Consider the following 17,960-nt stretch of genomic DNA (forward strand, 5'->3'; position numbering starts at 1 on the left):
TACAACCCTGTCTTACTCCCTTCCCAACCGCTGCTTCCCTTTCATGACCTAGCGAGGTGGCGCAGTGGTTAGACACTGGACTCGCATTCGGGAGGACGACGGTTCAATCCCGCGTCCGGCCATCCTGATTTAGGTTTTCCGTGATTTCCCTAAATCACTCCAGGCAAATTCCGGGATGGTTCCTCTGAAAGGGCACGGCCGACTTCCTTCCCCATCCTTCCCTAATCCGATGAGACCGATGACCACGCTGTCTGGTCTCCTTCCCCAAAACCAACCAACCAACCAATCCCTTTCATGTCCCTCGACTCTTATAACTGCCATCTGGTTTCTGTACAAATTGTAAATAGCCTTTCGCTCCCTGTATTTTACCCCTGCCACCTTCAGAATTTGAAAGAGAGTATTCCAGTCAACATTGTCTAAAGCTTTCTCTAAGTCTACAAATGCTAGAAACGTAGGTTTACCTTTCCTTGATCTTTCTTCTAAGATAAGTCGTAAGGTCAGTATTGCCTCACGTTTTCCAGTATTTCTACGGAATCCAAACTGATCTTCCCCGAGGTCGGCTTCTACTAGTTTTTCCATTCGTCTGTAAAGAATTCGTATTAGTATTTTGCAGCTGTGACTTATTAAACTGATTGTCCGGTAATTTTCACATCTGTCAACACCTGCTTTCTTTGGGATTGGAATTATTATATTCTTCTTGAAGTTTGAGGGTATTTCGCCTGTCTCATACATCTTGCTCACCAGATGGCAGAGTTTTGTCAGGACTGGCTCTACCAAGGCCGTCAGTAGTTCCAATGGAATGTTGCCTACTCCGGGGGCCTTGTTTCGACTCAGGTCTTTCACTGCTCTGTCAAACTCTTCACGCAGTATCGTATCTCCCATTTCATCTTCATCTACATCCTCTTCCATTTCCATAATATTGTCCTCAAGTACATCGCCCTTGTATAGACCCTCTATATACTCCTGCGGCGTATGAGCTAGCGTTATCCTGTTTGGAAACACCCCCTCGAACGCTGTTCATGAATGGCAACACAACACATCGAATCACCAGATGGACTGTCTGGCCCCGGTAGCTGACTGCTCAGCGCGACATAATGTCAATCCTAAGGGCCCAGTTCGATTCCCGTCTTGGTCGAAGATTTTCTCCGCTCAGGGACTGGGTGTTGTGTTGTCCTCACCACCATCATTTCATCCCCACCGACGCGCAAGTCGCCGAAGTGGCGTCAAATCGAAAGACTTGCACATAGCGAACGGTCTACCCGACGGGAGGCCCTAGTCATACGACCAGATGAACTTACAAATTTGCATGGGATAACCACGAGAGTGCTCCTGCTGTCATAGGAAATTCCACCCCCGACCATAACTCCGAGTGTAGGTCCGGTGTGTCTGGCACGTAGACAGGTTGGTTGCAGGGCCTCAGTTTTCCTCCTCCTAACCAGTACACGGTGATCACGGACACCGAAACAGGTCTAGATTTCATCAGAAAACATAACTAATCTCCCCCCTCCCGTCAAATAAACTTTCGCTTGACACTACTGAAGTCCCAATTGGCAGTGGTTTGGGATCAGTGCAATGCACGCTTACGGAGCTTCTGGCTTGAAGTAATACATCCGTAACAGTTCGTTTTGGCGCTGTGGTACCAACTGGTGCTCAAATTGCTGCAGCAGATGCTGCACGATGCGCCAGAGCCATACGCCGAACACGAGGGTCCTCCTTCTTGGTAGTGCCCTGTAGCCGTCCGGGGTCCAGTCTTCTTGCTACCATACATTCCCGTGACCACTGCTGGCAACAATCGTGTACAGTGGCTACATTCCTGCCAAGCCTTCCTGCACTATCGCAGAAGGAATATCCAACTTCTCGCAGCCCTACCACACGAGCTTGATCAAACTCAGTGAGGCACTGATAATGCCATCTTTATCGCCTTAAAGACATTGTTGACCAGCTCAAAATTTCCAGTTCCAAAGGAAACTATCGCTCGTGACCGTTACAGGGTGTATTTAAACAAAACCAGCGCTGGATTAGCCGAGCGGTCTTAGGCGCTGCAGGCATGGACTGTGCGGCTGGTCCCGGTGGAGGTTCGAGTCCTCCCTCGGGCATGGGTGTGTGTGTTTGTCCTTAGGATAATTTAGATTAAGTATTGTGTAAGCTTAGGGACTGATGACCTTTGCAGTTAAGTCCCATAAGATTTCACACACATTTTTTTAAACCAAACCTGATTTTCATCCTCATAGTGACTGGTTGTTGTTCTTGTTGTGGTCTTCAGTCCTGAACTGGTTTGATGCAGCTCTCCATGCTACTCTATCCTGTGCAAGTTTCTTCATCTCCCAGTACCTACTGCAACCTACATCCTTCTGAATCTGCTTAGTGTATGCATCTCTTGGTCTCCCTCTACGATTTTTACCCTCCACGCTGGCCTCCAATACTAAATTGGTGATCCCTTGATGCATCAGAACATGTCCTACCAACCGATCCCTTCTTCTGGTCAAGTTTTGCCACAAACTTCTCTTCTCCCCAATCCTATTCAATACTTCCTCATTAGTTATGTGATCTACCCATCTAATCTTCAGCATTCTTCTGTAGCACCACATTTCAAAAGCTTCTATTCTCTTCTTGGCCAAACCATTTATCGTCCATGTTTCACTTCCATACATGGCTACACTTCATACAAATACTTTCAGAAACGACTTCCTGACACTTAAATATAAACTCGATGTTAACAAATTTCTCTTCTTCAGAAACGCTTTCCTTGCCATTGCCAGTCTACATTTTATATCCTCTCTACTTCAACCATCAACAGTTATTTTGCTCCCCAAATAGCAAAACTCCTTTACTACTTTAAGTGTCTCATTTCCTAATCTAATTCCCTCAGCATCACCCGACTTAATTCGACTACATTCCATTATCCTCGTTTTGCTTTTGTTGATGTTCATCTTATACCCTCCTTTCAAGACACTGTCCATTCCGTTCAACTGCTCTTCCAAGTCCTTTGCTGTCTCTCACAGAATTACAATGTCATCGGCGAACCTGGTATGAAATTTTAATATACGTCATCTTTCAAATGTAGAAACGCGTCTTACAACTTTCGTTTATGTTACACAACTCCTCCTTCGTGTTGCAATTTTTTTCCATCAGCATATTCCTCCCCCCTCTCTCTCATGAACCAAGGACCTTACCGTTGGTGGGGAGGCTTGCGTGCCTCAATGATACAGATAGCAGTACCGTAGGTGCAACCACAACGGAGGGGTATCTGTTGACAGGCCAGACAAAAGTGTGGTTCCTGGATGGGGGCAGCAGCCTTTTCAGTAGTTGCAGGGGCAACAGTCTGGATGATTGGCTGATCTGGTCTCTCATCAGCATCAAGGGATCACCAATTTAGCGTTGGACGGCAGCGTGGAGGGTAAAAATCGTAGAGGGAGACAGCGTACCTGTCGTTGTCAATGAACGTCAACTCTTTTCGAAAAATACCTTACCAAGTGGTTAACAGTCATCTCCAATGTACTTAATAGACAAGTTTTCAGCAAATGATAACGCGTCTGATAACGCCGACTGTGACAGCAGATGAGACGAAAACGGACAGTAACATAAGGGGCCGGCCGAAGTGGCCGTGCGGTTAAAGGCGCTGCAGTCTGGAACCGCAAGACCGCTACGGTCGCAGGTTCGAATCCTGCCTCGGGCATGGATGTTTGTGATGTCCTTAGGTTAGTTAGGTTTAAGTAGTTCTAAGTTCTAGGGGACTAATGACCTCAGCTGTTGAGTCCCATAGTGCTCAGAGCCATTTGAACCATTTTTTTAACATAAGGGTGTTTGTTCCGTTTATCTTGGCCACGCCAAACAACTTTTTGCCCAGAAGCAAGATAAACAATGTATCAAGCATATGTTGTTCAGGTACTAGTGGGACATTAACTTCATTGATTGTCTTTCTTGTAACTTTGTTCGTTCCGAAAATATAAACGAAAGTACCTTTAAAAAAAATAAAAGGGAACTCTATATTTTTTATTCGCTATCCACTTCGTCTCCAAGACCTATTTAAAAACGCATCAAGGTGTACCATTCACGTAAACATGACGCTGCTAAAAATGTGACACAAAACTGAATTTCACTCTCCTGTACTAGCACACAATTCAGTTACTCGCATAAATGCAACTCGTTCACCTCACTGAAGCTGACAGTAAACAGAAATGGAAACATAAGAAAATTCCACACTGGCGAGGCTACCACTCTCACTAGAGTTCCTCCTCTGGCTGTGTAGCATATGACGATGATGCAGTTTTTAATCAAGGACTGCATTTACTGTACACAACTTAGCGTTGAAATGTATTACAGTATTGTATTTTATGTATGTTGAAAAGAAGGAAACATTATTGCAGTTACTGTTTTTTGAGCTTACGTTCTTCATAGATGAGTAGAGTTTCTACCTTCTCTCCAGTGATGTGCGCTCTACCCACACCATCTTCAACTGAAGACCATTGATTGATTCACTGACATGCATTTTCCCTATGTTTCCATTTGTTTACTGTGAAACTATCGCTTCAGCAGGTGGACGAGTTACAGTACCCCTGGTACTTAGACTGTGCCAGTGGCGTTTGTTACATAAATTATGTGTTTTGCCAATGTGATTATGTGAAGAGTTCTTATGTAATGTTAACGAGCTCTGTTTCCCAATAGAACCAGTTGGGGAGAAACGTAGCAGTACAAAAGATTGCTTCACATTCTGTACGTAATGTGGAAAACTTACTGTTTCATTTGCTTCTATGATGCGTCTCATGTCATTAGTTACTGTTTATCCAGACATCGAATGATGATGATATCATTATATTATTTTTAATTCAAACAGCTTGATAACTATCGCCACTCTCAGTGTGATGCGTGTGTTGGTCAGTGATGTGTGGGTGGAGAAGGTGTGCAATCTGGTGAGTGTGGTGCTCCATTGTGTAAAAATGGATGGACTGTGGAGTTTGGTGAGGGTATTGTCGTGTGATGAAATGTGGAGTGTGATCAGCGTTTGCGTATGAGGTGTAGAACTGGAGAATTTGTAGAGTGTGGTGGAATGTATCGATGTGTTGTGTGGAAATGAAGGAGACCTGGAGTGTGGTGTCTTAGTGTGTGATATGGTGATGTAGAATATGTGACATGTGACGAACCTGTTGGTGTGTAGTGTAAAGATGATGATGATGATGTGGAAGGTGGTGTGTGTGTTGGTATGTGAAGTGGATATGTAGATTCGGACTGTGGTGAGTGCGTCGCTATGCTCTGTGGAAATGGAGAAGATGTGGAATGTGGTGAGTATGTTGCTGCATGTGTGGGAATGGAAGGTCTCGCGGTTCTAGGCGCGCAGTCGGGAACCGTGCGACTGCTACGGTCGCAGGTTCGAATCCTGCCTTGGGCATGGATGTGTGTGATGTCCTTAGGTTAGTTAGGTTTAAGTAGTTCTAAGTTCTAGGGGACTAATGACCACATCAGTTGAGTCCCATAGTGCTCAGAGCCATTTGAACCATTTTTGGGAATGGAGGAGATGTGGGGTTTGCGTTTATGTTGGTGTTTAAGAGATTTGGGGTATGATGAATGTGTTGATGTGTTGTGTGGGAATGGAGGAGACCTGGAGTGTGGTGTCTTGGTGTGTGGTATGGTGATCTATGATATGTGACATGTGACGAACCTGTTGGTGTGTAGTGTAAAGGCGAATATGATGTGGAGGGTGGTGTGTGTGTTGGTGTGTGAAGTGTATATATAGATTCGGATTGTGGTGAGTGTGTTGCTATGCTGTGTGGAAATAGAGAAGATGTGTAATGTGGTGAGTATGTTGCTGTAAGTGTGGGGATGGAGGAGATGTGGAGTGTGGAGTCTTGGTGTGTGGTATGGAGATGTAGGATATGTGACATGTGACGAACCTGTTGGTGTGTAGTGTGAAGACAAAGATAATGTGGAGGGTGGTGCGTGTGTTGGTGTGTGAAGTATATAGATTCGGAGTGTGATGAGTGTGTTGCTATTCTGTGTGGAAATGGAGAAGATGTGGAATGTGGTGACTATGTTGCTGTGTTGTGTGGGAATGGAGCAGATGTGGAGTGATTATGTTGGTGTGTGCTGTAGCGCTGTAAGAGATTTGGAGTGTGATGAATGTGTTGATGTGTTGTGTGGGAATGGAGAACACCTGGAGTGTGGTGTCTTGGTGTGTGGTATGGGGACGTAGGATATGTGGCATGTGATGAACCTGTTGGTGTGTAGTGTGAAGACGAATATGATGTGGAGGGTGGTGCTTGTGTTGGTGGGTGAAGTGGATATGTAGATTCAGATTGTGGTGAGTGTGTTGCTGTGCTGTGTGGAAATGGAGAAGATGTGTAATGTGGTATGTTGCTGTATGTGTGGAAATGGAGGAGATGTGAGGTATGTTGATTATGTTGTAGTGTGCTGTAGTGCTGGAAGAAGTTTTGAGTGTGATGAATGTGTTGCTGTGTTGTGTGGGAATGGAGGAGATGTGGAGTATAATGATTATGTTGGTGTGTCCCATAGCGCTGTAAGATATTTGGAGAGTGATGAATGTGTTGACGCGTGGTGTAGAAACGGAGAATATGCGGAGTGTGGTGAGCGTGCCGGTGTGTTGCACAGCCTGCTGGACGGCGGGCTGCTGGGCGGCAGCTGCCAGGTGCACGGCCCCCTGGGAGCGGCACTGGAGGCAGAGAGACTGTCCGACGCAGAGGAGGCGTGCAAGAGCCCGCCCCCGCTGCCGCCACTGCCTCCACTGGGCCTGGGGCTGGCGGCGCCCCCACACCCCCAAGGGGCGCTGAGGAGCCCCCCAGCCTTCCCCCACTCTCGCTGTCCCCCGGAGGTGCACCGCTCCTGCTTCTGTGTGCGCTTCATCGCTGAGCACACGCGCATGCTCGAGGACTCCACCAAGGTGAGCCACCAGTCTTTGATAACCGCATTGACAGTAAAGTTACTGTCTGTCATCTATGGCAGACCTACAGTAAGGTTAATAAATCATCTCCACCCGTCATCCACAGCACGCTCTTCATTGCCGAGTACAGACAGGGATCAGTATGTCGTCCTGAACGGGGTGACTTCAACAGAAACAAGAGTAATTTCAGGTGTACCCCAGGGCAGCGTAATAGGTCTTCTGCTTTTTACGATTTACCTAAACGATCTGGTTGATGGTATTGACAGCGGCCTTAGACTGTTTGCCAATGATGCTGTGGTCTACGGGAAAGTAGTATTACATGAAAGTTGTGAACAAATCAATGAGGATTTGCAGGAAACGCCGGCCGCGGTGGTCGTGCGGTTCTAGGCGCTCCAGTCCGTAGCCGCGCTGCTGCTACGGTCGCAGGTTCGAATCCTGCCTCGGGCATGGATGTGTGTGATGTCCTTAGGTTAGTTAGGTTTAATTAGTTCTAAGTTCTAGGGGACTGATGACCACAGCAGTTGAGTCCCATAGTGCTCAGAGCCATTTGAACCATTTGCATGGTGTAATGAGTGGCAGTTATCTCTCAATATTAGCAAGTGTAACCTACTGCGTATAACAAGGCGAAAATCCCCATTAATGTATAAAATAAATGATCAGTCGCCGGCCGAAGTGGCCGTGCGGTTAAAGGCGCTGCAGTCTGGAACCGCAAGACCGCTACGGTCGCAGGTTCGAATCCTGCCTCGGGCATGGATGTTTTTGATGTCCTTCGGTTAGTTAGGTTTAACTAGTTCTAAGTTCTAGGGGACTAATGACCTCAGCAGTTGAGTCCCATAGTGCTCAGAGCCATTTGAAATGATCAGTCTTTGGAAGCGGTAACATCAGTCAAGTATCTGGGTGCGACTATTAGAAATGATCTCAAATGGAATGATCAGATTACACAAGTAACGGGTAAGGCGAACTCTAGATTGCGGTTTATTGGTAGAATCCTGAAGCGATGCACTCCTTCGACAAAGGAAATAGCTTACAATATACGTTAGTTCGTCCAGTCTTGGAGTATTGTTCGTCTGTATGGGACCCTTACCAGTTGGGTCTGATTCAAGAGACTGAGATGGTCCAAAGAAGAGCGGCAAGATTCGTGACTGGTACATTTAACCATCGCGAGAGCGTTACAAATCTCATAGAAAGTTTGAAGTGGGATACACTTGCAGATAGACGACGCTCTAAACAGAAGGGGCTGCTCACTAAATTCCGAAATCCAATCTTCACCGATGATGTAGAGCATATATTATTACCACCAACTTTCAAATCGCGTAATGACCATCATTGAAATATAAGGGAAATAAGAGTTCGTACTGAGGCGTTCAGACAGTCGTTTTTCCCTTGCGCGATCCGCAAGTGGAACAGAGGGGGGGGGGGGGGGGGGGGGGGGAGGGGGGGAATATGACTTTGGCGCGAATTGTGCCCTCCACCACACACCGCTTGGTGGCTAGAGGAGTATATATGTAGATGTAGATGTAGATTGTCAGCAGCCTTTCAGTAAATTCTATGCTACATTACCCTCAGTGGTTTTCTGGCAACTGGTGATCTTATGTATTTGCTATAGTTAATCTACTTTTGTCTTTACAATCCTATGAGACCAGTAAATAGCAGGTTCAAGTACTACTAGATTCTTCAATTAATACTGGTCCTTGAAAGCTTATATGTAGGCTTTCACATGATATTTGGCGTCCTTCTTCAAACAGCTGCCGGAACAGGATTCTCTCTCTGATGCTCTCCTGTGGGTCAAACAAACCTATGACCAATTGTACTTGCCTCATTTATACCTGGTGGATATCGCCTGCTAGTTATATTTGGTGTCGGTCCCCCAAATTTGTGCAATATACTAGTGCTTAAAATGGTTCAAATGACTCTGAGCACTATGGGACTCAAGTCCCCTAGAACTTAGTACTTAAACCTAACTAACCAAAGGGCAGCACACACATCCATGCCCGATGCACGATTCGAACCTCGACCATAACAGCAGCGCGGTTCCAGACTGTAGCGCCTAGAACCGCTTGGTCACTCCGGCCGGCAAAGCAATCTCCTTTGCAGATTAATAGTATTTGCGTAGTATTCTACCACTAAGCTAAAGTCTACCACTTGCTTTACCTATGTCTGAGCCTGTTACACCCAGATATTTGTATGTGGTGGATGATCTCACTTCCACATGACGGATGTTGTAGTCACAGAAACTCTTTTTCGCGACTTTGAGGGGTGCATAATTTTACATTCTTGTATACTTATAGAAAGTTATCATTCTTTCCAGCAGTTAGAACACATATCAAGACCAATTTTGTTATTAAGTCCTGTGGTTTTATCAACATCTAAATGAACAAAACTCCAGCTGTTTTCAGAGAGTATTTCTTTATAGAATAAGATTTTCACTCTGCAGCGGAGTGTGCGCTGACATGAAACTTCCTGGCAGATTAAAACTGTATGCCGGACCGAGACTCGAACTCGGGACCTTTGCCTTCGCGGGCAAGTGCTCTACCAACTGAGCTACCCAAGCACGACTCACGCCCCGTCCTCACAGCTTTACTTCTGGCAGTACCTCGTCTCCTACCTTCCAAACTTAACAGAAGCTCTCCTGCGAACCTTGCAGAACTAGCACTCCTTACTTCTTTATAGGTTAGAGCATCATCTTCTGAAGTTATCATTAATAGTGTCTGCTAGGTTATTAATATACAACAGGAACAGCTAGGGCCTGACACACTTTCCTGGATCACGGCTAAAGTTATTTCTACATCTGTATATGATCGTCTAGCCGAGATAACACGCAGCATCCTCGCTACGAAGACGTCCTCAGTTTACTCACAAATTTCTTCTGATATCCGATATGACTGTACTTCCGACTGTAGACGTGGATGTGATGCCGACTCAAATGCTTTTCGGGAGTCAAGAAATACTGCGTCCAACTGACTGCCGACGCATTCAGAACGCCATGTGAGGAAAGCTCAAACTGGACACTGTATGCAGAATTCATTTTGGTTGGCGTCGAGCAGGTTCTGCTTTTCGAGATACTTCATAACATTCGAGTTCAGGAAAAGATATGTCCAACAAAGTTCAGTATTTATGTGTAATGAATGAATAATGAAATATTTTGTGTGCAAATTAATGGAAGAGATGTGGAAGAAGATGGAAAAGGAATCAGGAGACAAATAGCCTATAAAAGATCCAAATCATGTAGTAACGTACGTTCTGAGACGGAAGGTACACACTGCATGGAGCCTGCTCGCTTTTTTAAAAACGTTAAATATTGTATATGAGCAATGTACAGCTTTTTTTGATGTCACTCTTCTGGCTGATATGACGGAGCCTGCCACGAAATTTTCTCCCGTACCAACTTCATCAGCTCACAGTAGCTCTCGCAACCTACGTCTTCAGTTATTCGCTGGCTATATTCCAGTCTCAGTCTTCCTCTCTAGTTTTTGCCCTCTTCAGCTCCATCTAGTACCATGGAGATTTTTTCCAGATGTTGTAACACATGTCCTACCATCCTGTCCCTCCTTCTTGCCAACATTTTCCATAATGTTCCTTTCTTCGCCGGTTCTGCCGAGATCCTCCTCATTCCTTACCTTGCACCGATCGAGGTGGCGCAGTAGTTAGCACACTGGACTCGCATTCGGGAGGACGACGGTTCAATCCCGCTACTGGCCCTCTTGATTTAATTTTTCCATGATTTCCCTAAATCGCTCCAGGCAAATGCCGGGGTGGTTCCTCTGAAAGGGCACGGCCGACTTCCTTCCCCATCCACCCCTGATCCGACGAGACCGATGACCTCGCAGTTTGGTCTCTTCCCACAAAAAACCCAACCCCTTACCTTGCAAGTCGGCATCCTTCTGTAGCACTACTTCTCAAATTGTTTGATTCTCTTCTGTTCCGGTTTTCCCACAGTCCATGTTTCACGGCCGTACATTGCTGTTCTCCAAACATACGTTCTCAGAAATTTCTTCCTGAAATGTAGGGCTATGTTCGATACTACTAGACTTCTCTTGGCCAGCAATGCCCTTTTCGCCAGAGCTAGTTTCCTTTTTATGTCCTCCTTGCTTCGTCCATCATTGGTTATTCTGCTACCCACGTAGCAAAATTCATCTACTTCGTGAATGCAAGTTTCGATGTTATGTTTCTCGCTGTTCAAATGGTTCAAATGGCTCTGAGCACTATGGGACTCAACTGCTGAGGTCATTAGTCCCCTAGAACTTAGAATTAGTTAAACCTAACTAACCTAAGGACATCACAAACATCCATGCCCGAGGCAGGATTCGAACCTGCTGCGGTTCCAGACTGCAGCGCCTTTAACCGCACGGCCACTTCGGCCGGCTTCTCGCTGTTCGCATGTCCTTTGCTTCTCATTACTTTCGTCTTCCTTCGATTTACTCTCACTCCACATTATGTACTCATTAGACTGTTCATTCCATTCAGCAGAGCCTGTAATTCTTCTTGACTTCCACTTTGAATTATGATTCCACTCTTGAATCTTTCTTTTATTTCCATCATTCCTTATTCGATGTATAAACTGAACAGTAAGAGTGAAAGACTACGTCCCTGTTTTACACCATTTTCAATCCAAGTACTTCGATCTTGGTCTTCCACTCTTATTGTTCCCTCTCAACTCTTGTAAATATTGTATATTATTCGTCTTTCCCCACAGCTTACCTCTACCTTTCTCAGAACATCTTGTACCATTTTAAATAGTCGAACGCTTTTACCAGGTCGACAAATCCTATGAACATGTTTTGATTTTTCTTTGATCTTGCTTCCATTACCAACTGCAACGTCAGAACTGCTTCCGCAGTGCCTTCACTTTTCCTAAAGCCACAGTGATCTCTAAAGAGGGCAGTCATAGAAGTTGGAAAAAAGATATAGGTATAGAGAAGGTAAACGCTAACAAACCAGGGTTAACAGAAGAAATACTAAAGTTGATCGATGAAAGAAGGAAGTACAAAAATGTTCAGGGAAATTCAATAATACTGAAATATTAGTCACTCAGGAATGAAATAAATAGGAAGTTCAGGGAAACTAGGCGAAATGGCTGGATCTAAAATGTGAAGAAATCGAAAAATAATCTTTTGCCATGTCTGTCTAGCCCCCCCCCCCCTCTTTCTGACCATATCCTCCTCCCCTTCTCTCTTTCCATCTCCACCTCGTCCTCTTTCTTTTCCACCTGCCCACTACCGGTCTACACCTTACATCTGCCTCACACATCTCCCCGTCTTCCCCTCTCTCTGTCCACTTCCCCCCTCACTCTGTTCATCCCCTTATCTATCCATCTCCACCTCTCTCCTCCGTAGGCAAGCCCATCTCCACATGTAGCCCATGCAAGGCAGTCCAGTGAAGCAAGCTGATACTAATCCCACAACATACATGTAATGCCACACATCAGGGGCTTGAAAATCATTTATTTACCCCTGACATATAGGCTGTCACGCAAAGCATACCGATAAAGAAGGTCAATACTACTCTACCATAACACACTCGTATGCAGGCAGCCTACATGTTAGAGGCCAATAAACTATTTCTTGCCCCTGACATGTAGGCTGCCCAGAAAAGTAGTATGATTTGGAAGGCTAATACGATTCCCACACATTTGTCTGTTGTTTAGGGCAGCCTATACGCCAGAGACTGGTAAAAAGAACGTTTTTCCCCATCTCCACTCTTATTGAAAATAGAATGTTATAAAACCCGCAATGCTGATACTCAAGAGGCCTACTGTCTGTGTGCCAAATTTATCTGATATCGATCCAGGGGTTTGCGAAAAAGATACTGGACATTCAGTCATACACATACATTCTGCTTTACCTATATAACATATAAACATGGGACTCATTAAATACGTAAATAAATTCTTACCTATCGATAACAAACCTGTGAATAGAAAGCAGTGTTGTTGGTCATTGTCTCTTTCATTCCTTGCCTGTTCAAGGTGGTGTGTATTTTATCCTTCAACTGCATTTTTCGACCATTTCCCCATAGTTCGTAGCTGCATGTGAAGCATGCTTTGAGATATATGGTGATGCTGTGCTCGTTGTTCTGATTAATCTTCACCCACACCACATGGGTGGTGGTCGTGTAGCTCATACTCCAGCTAAGTTGAACACCCACGTGGCTGGTTACTGAATCGGGTGCAAAATGTTGCTTGCTGGTGGTTGCAGATTTGAGACTGTATGCATGTGGTGATGGTGCTCAGCGGAATGTTCCTGCAAATCTTCACAGTGAGGTTGATGATGTTCATTTAGCTCACCCTGCAGTTAAGTTGTTCATCCATCAAACCACTAAACAGTAGTTCAGTCTGGTGTGATAGTGGTTGTAGGTAACGCATTACTAGAGGTACGTTCCCATGGGTTTTCACTACTGCCACGTTGCTGGTTATGTTGCTGACATTCAAAAAGTTGTGTTTGGCGTGACCTCCTGATCAGAGTTGAATACAGCGTACTGATCATTGTAGGTAAATGAGGATTTTCGCTACTCTAACATGGCAATGGTATTCATGTCTGTTTTCATGTGTCTTTATCCTCATCCACATTGTTGATTATGTAGCTCGTCTCCAAACTAAGTGCATGACAGCTGAATGATTTGTACTGGTATTTGCAGGTGGAGGCGGAATGGAAATATGTGGTAATAAGGCTGAGGCGATTATTTCCATGTGTAATGTGGAGAAACATCCAGAGCTCAGTTAGGGATACAGCAAAGGAAACACTCATGGGGAAACCCAGTGGGCAAGAAGATCTGGTTTGGAAAGGAATATGCAGATGCCCTGGAAAGGAGAAAGGAAGCCAGGAACAAGTGGCTGAAGGGGACAAATCTGGCACAGGCCAAAGCAGAATTTGAGGAGGTCCGAAAGACTACACAAGCAATTCTGAGAAGAGCAAAGAGGAAATGCATAAGGAATATCATCATTGAAGCAGAAACATTCAGAGGACAAAAGGCTGGGGAAATGTTTCTGAGGGTGAAGTACCTCTGCAAAGGTCACCAGGACAAGCAGAAATTTGTCAAAGATTCCCGTGATGAGATCCTGACAAACGATAGGGACATAGCTGAGAGATGGAAAGATTACTTTCGTTAGCTGCTAAATTGTGATGAACCAGAACTGCAGTTTGATTTCCAGTACCCAATTATAGCCGATGCAGACTATCCCCCACCTACCCCTGGATGAGATAAAGACCAGAATCAGACACCTTAAACAGAATAAGAGTCCAGGTGAAGATGGAATACAGGCTGAAATGATCCTGGCAGAAGGAGAGAAACTTGCAGAAAAAATACGCCGACTGATACAGGCAATATGGACCAAAGAAGGACTACCAGGAGAATGGAAAAAAGCTCTGATTTGTCCAATAAATCAGAAGGGCGACAAACTGAAATGTGACAACTATCGAGGAGTCGCCCTGCTTAACGTCTGGTATAAGATCCTCATACATCGAACTCAGCCAGTGGCAGAATCGGTGATTGGGGAGTACCAGGGAGGTTTCCGGACAGGACGGTCAACAGTAGATCACATCTTCAGTCTCCAGCAGCTCATTGAGAAACTGTGTGAATATGGTAAATATTTGCATAATTTATTCGTTGATTTTAAGAAGGCCTATGACTGCATACATCTCAAGAGCCTGCCCAACTGTTTAAGGCAGTTTGGCATAGCAGAGAAACTCCTCAATCTGATAAAGATCTGTCTGAACGAAACACGTGGAAAGCTAAAGATGGGAAATCGCGTAACTGAGGAGTCTGAAATTGTGACAGGACTCAGGCAAGTAGATGGGCTGTCCCCTATCCTGTTCAACTTTGCCCTCGAGAAGATCGTATGCGAGACATTGCAAGAGAACGGAGGGTTTGAAATTGAAGGAAAGAGACTGACATACCTATGCAGACGACATCTGTTTACCCTCTAGGTCGGAAGAGGACTTGGAGCAAATGACCAAAGCACTAAAGGAGGCTGCCAGCAAATTTGGGCTAAACATAAACGAAGCGCTTCGGTCTGGAACCGCGTGACCGCTACGGTCGCAGGTTCGAATCCTGCCTCGGGCATGGACATGTGTGATGTCCTTGGGTTAGTTAGGTTTAATTAGTTTTAAGTTCTAGGCGACTGATGACCTCAGATGTCAAGTCCCATAGGCTCAGAGCCATTTGAACCATAAACGAAGAGTACCTCGTTATGATGCATGGTCATTGTCAGACTGCTGATCATCTACAATCATTGCAGGTTGGGGACCAGTCCTACAAGAGTGTGCAAGAACTCAAATACTAGGGGCACTTTTCACCAAGAACTCGTCATGTGAAGCAGAGATCAATGCCAGAATACGAGCAGGAAACCGATCTTACCACTGCCTAGCACAACTGCTTCAGTCCAAACATCTCTCCAGACAGTTCAAGATTCGACTGTACAAAACCCTGATCCAGCCTGTTGTTCTATATGGCTGTGAGACATGGAGTATCCGGAAACAGAACTTCCATAAGCTCCTTGTTTTTTAGAGAAAAGTGCTTCGGAAGATCTTCGGTCCGGTTCTGGATGCAGATACAGGGGAATGGAGGATCAGATACAACCAAGAGCTTGAGGAACTATACCAGCAGCCCAACAGAGCAGAAACTGTCAAAGCCAAACGAATGCAGTGGGCCGGCCATGTGGCCCAGATGGAGGATCACAGATGGCCTCGAAAGCTCCTGGATTTGACACCTACAGGAAAGAGACCGCGAGGAAGACCCAAGAAGCGTTGGAGGGATGGACTCCATGAAGATTTAAACAAAGTGTCAATAGATGTGGACGGATGGCAGATAGCAACAATGGACAGAATACAGTGGAGGAGGAAACTTGTAGATGCGTGCTGTCCAGTGGGCCTGATCACTTAGTAGTAGTAGTAGTAGTAGTAGTAGTAGTAGTACGAGGTGCATTCAAGTTCTAAGGCCTCCGATTTTTTTTCTCCGGACTGGAAAGAGATAGAAACATGCTCATTGTTTTAAAATGAGGCCGCGTTCATTGTCAATACGTCCCAGAGATGGCAGCACCGTATGGCAGATGGAATTTTACCGCCAGCGGCGAGAATGAGAACTGTTTTAAATACTTAAAATGGCGACGTTTTCCTTACTTCAACAGCGTGCAATCATTCGTTTTCTGAATTTGCGTGGTGTGAAACCAATTGAAATTCATCGACAGTTGAAGGAGACATGTGGTGATGGAGTTGTGGATGTGTCGAAAGTGCGTTCGTGGGTGCGACAGTTTAATGAACACAGAACATCGTGGTGTGACAACAAACCGAAACAACCTCGGGCTCGCACAAGCCATGATCGAGAAAGTGGAGAGAATTGTTTTGGGGGATCGCCGAATGACTGTTGAACAGATTGCCTCCAGAGTTGGCATTTGTGTGGGTTCTGTGCACACAATCCTGCATGACGACCTGAAAATGCGAAAAGTGTCATCCAGGTGGGTGCCACGAATGCTGACGGACGACCACACGGCTGCCCGTGTGGCATGTTGCTGAGCAATGTTGACGCGCAACGACAGCACGAATGGGACTTTATTTTCGTCGGTTGTGATAATGTATGAGACGTGGATGTCATTTCTCAATCCAGAAACAAAGCGCCAGTCAGCTCAATGGAAGCACACAGATTCACCGCCACCAAAAAAATTTCGGGTAACCGCCAGTGCTGAAAAAATGATGGTGTCCATGTTCTGGGACAGCGAGGGCTTAATCCTTACCCATTGCGTTCCAAAGGGCACTACGGTAAGAGGTGCATCCTACAAAAATGTTTTGAAGAACAAATTCCTTCCTGCACTGCAACAAAAACGTCCGGGAAGGGCTGCGCGTGTGCTGTTTCACCAAGCAAACGCACCCGCACATCGAGCTAACGTTACGCAACAGTTTCTTCGTGATAACAACTTTGAAGTGATTCCTCATGCTCCCTACTCAACTGACCTGGTTCCTAGTGACTTTTGGCTTTTTCCAACAATGAAAGACACTCTCCGTGGCCGCACATTCACCAGCCGTGCTGCTATTGCCTCAGCGATTTTCCAGTGGTCAAAACAGACTCCTAAAGAAGCCTTCGCCGCTGTCATGGAATCATGGCGTCAGCGTTGTGAAAAATGTATACGTCTGCAGGGCGATTACGTCGAGAAGTAACGCCAGTTTCATCGATTTCGGGTGAGAAGTTAATTAGAAAAAAAATCGGAGGCCTTAGAACTTCAATGCACCTCGTAGTAGTAGTAGTCGTCATTCCTTTCACATTGATGGTCATTTTCTTTGCCTCCAGCTGTTCTTGCCCATGAACTCACACTTAGAGAGCTAAATGTGGTCTACTGTTGGTTGCAAGTGATGGAGGATTGGAAGTGCGTGACAGTGGCACAGGAGTGATAGTTTCCATGTGTTTTCATCCTTGCCACGTTAATGGCCGTGTCGTTCACTTCCAGCTAAGCAGCATAGGAAGCTCAACGTGGTTTACCACTGGTTACAGGTGAAGGAGGACTGGAAGTACGTGGCGATGGTGCTCGACCGGCTGTTCCTGTGGATCTTCACACTGGCCGTGCTGGTGGGCACGGCGGGCATCATCCTGCAGGCTCCCACGCTCTACGACGACCGCGTGCCCATCGACAAGAAGTTCAGCGAGTTCGCCACGACCACCGTGGTACGCTGCCCTCCTCAGTAGGTGGCCGCCTCCCTCCTACCTCTCCCTGCGATACTCCCGTCCACGAAGGCCACGGAACGCTGTACCAGCTGGGCTCGTGCGTCGTACCCGATCCCTGCTCCCGACGTGCAGGTGCAACGCGCAGAGCTCCGACGGTTTACTTGATTCTGCAGACGAGTTTTTAGTAGCATCACTAACGCCCCATGTCCTTCATCGGCATTGTTATCGGCTATTAGGTTCATTCAGAGACTACGGCTTCGTTAGGGGTCTGAAAGCAGCCTCCACATTCCTATAAGTTTAACGGTTTATTAGAACCTCCAACTGAAGACAAGTTTCTGGGATGTGGGTCACTATGCTTTAAATGTCATACCTTCCTCCAAATTCACAACTGGCAGGCTCATCAGAAAGTCATGGGTGCTAT

General features: G+C 45.8%; 1 protein-coding gene across 1 annotated transcript in view; it reads left to right on the plus strand.

The window, feature by feature from the left end:
• LOC126215284 (acetylcholine receptor subunit alpha-like) overlaps positions 1-17,560 on the plus strand; it is a 703,987-nt gene extending 686,427 nt beyond the window's left edge. The window contains exons 9-10 of the mRNA XM_049941973.1: positions 6,604-6,892; positions 17,369-17,560. Coding sequence (XP_049797930.1) covers positions 6,604-6,892; positions 17,369-17,560 — 481 coding nt within the window. The remainder of the gene's footprint in view (positions 1-6,603; positions 6,893-17,368) is intronic.
• Positions 17,561-17,960: the final 400 nt, after the last annotated feature.

This window comes from Schistocerca nitens, chromosome 12 (assembly GCF_023898315.1).
Source record: "Schistocerca nitens isolate TAMUIC-IGC-003100 chromosome 12, iqSchNite1.1, whole genome shotgun sequence".
Taxonomy (NCBI): domain Eukaryota; kingdom Metazoa; phylum Arthropoda; class Insecta; order Orthoptera; family Acrididae; genus Schistocerca; species Schistocerca nitens.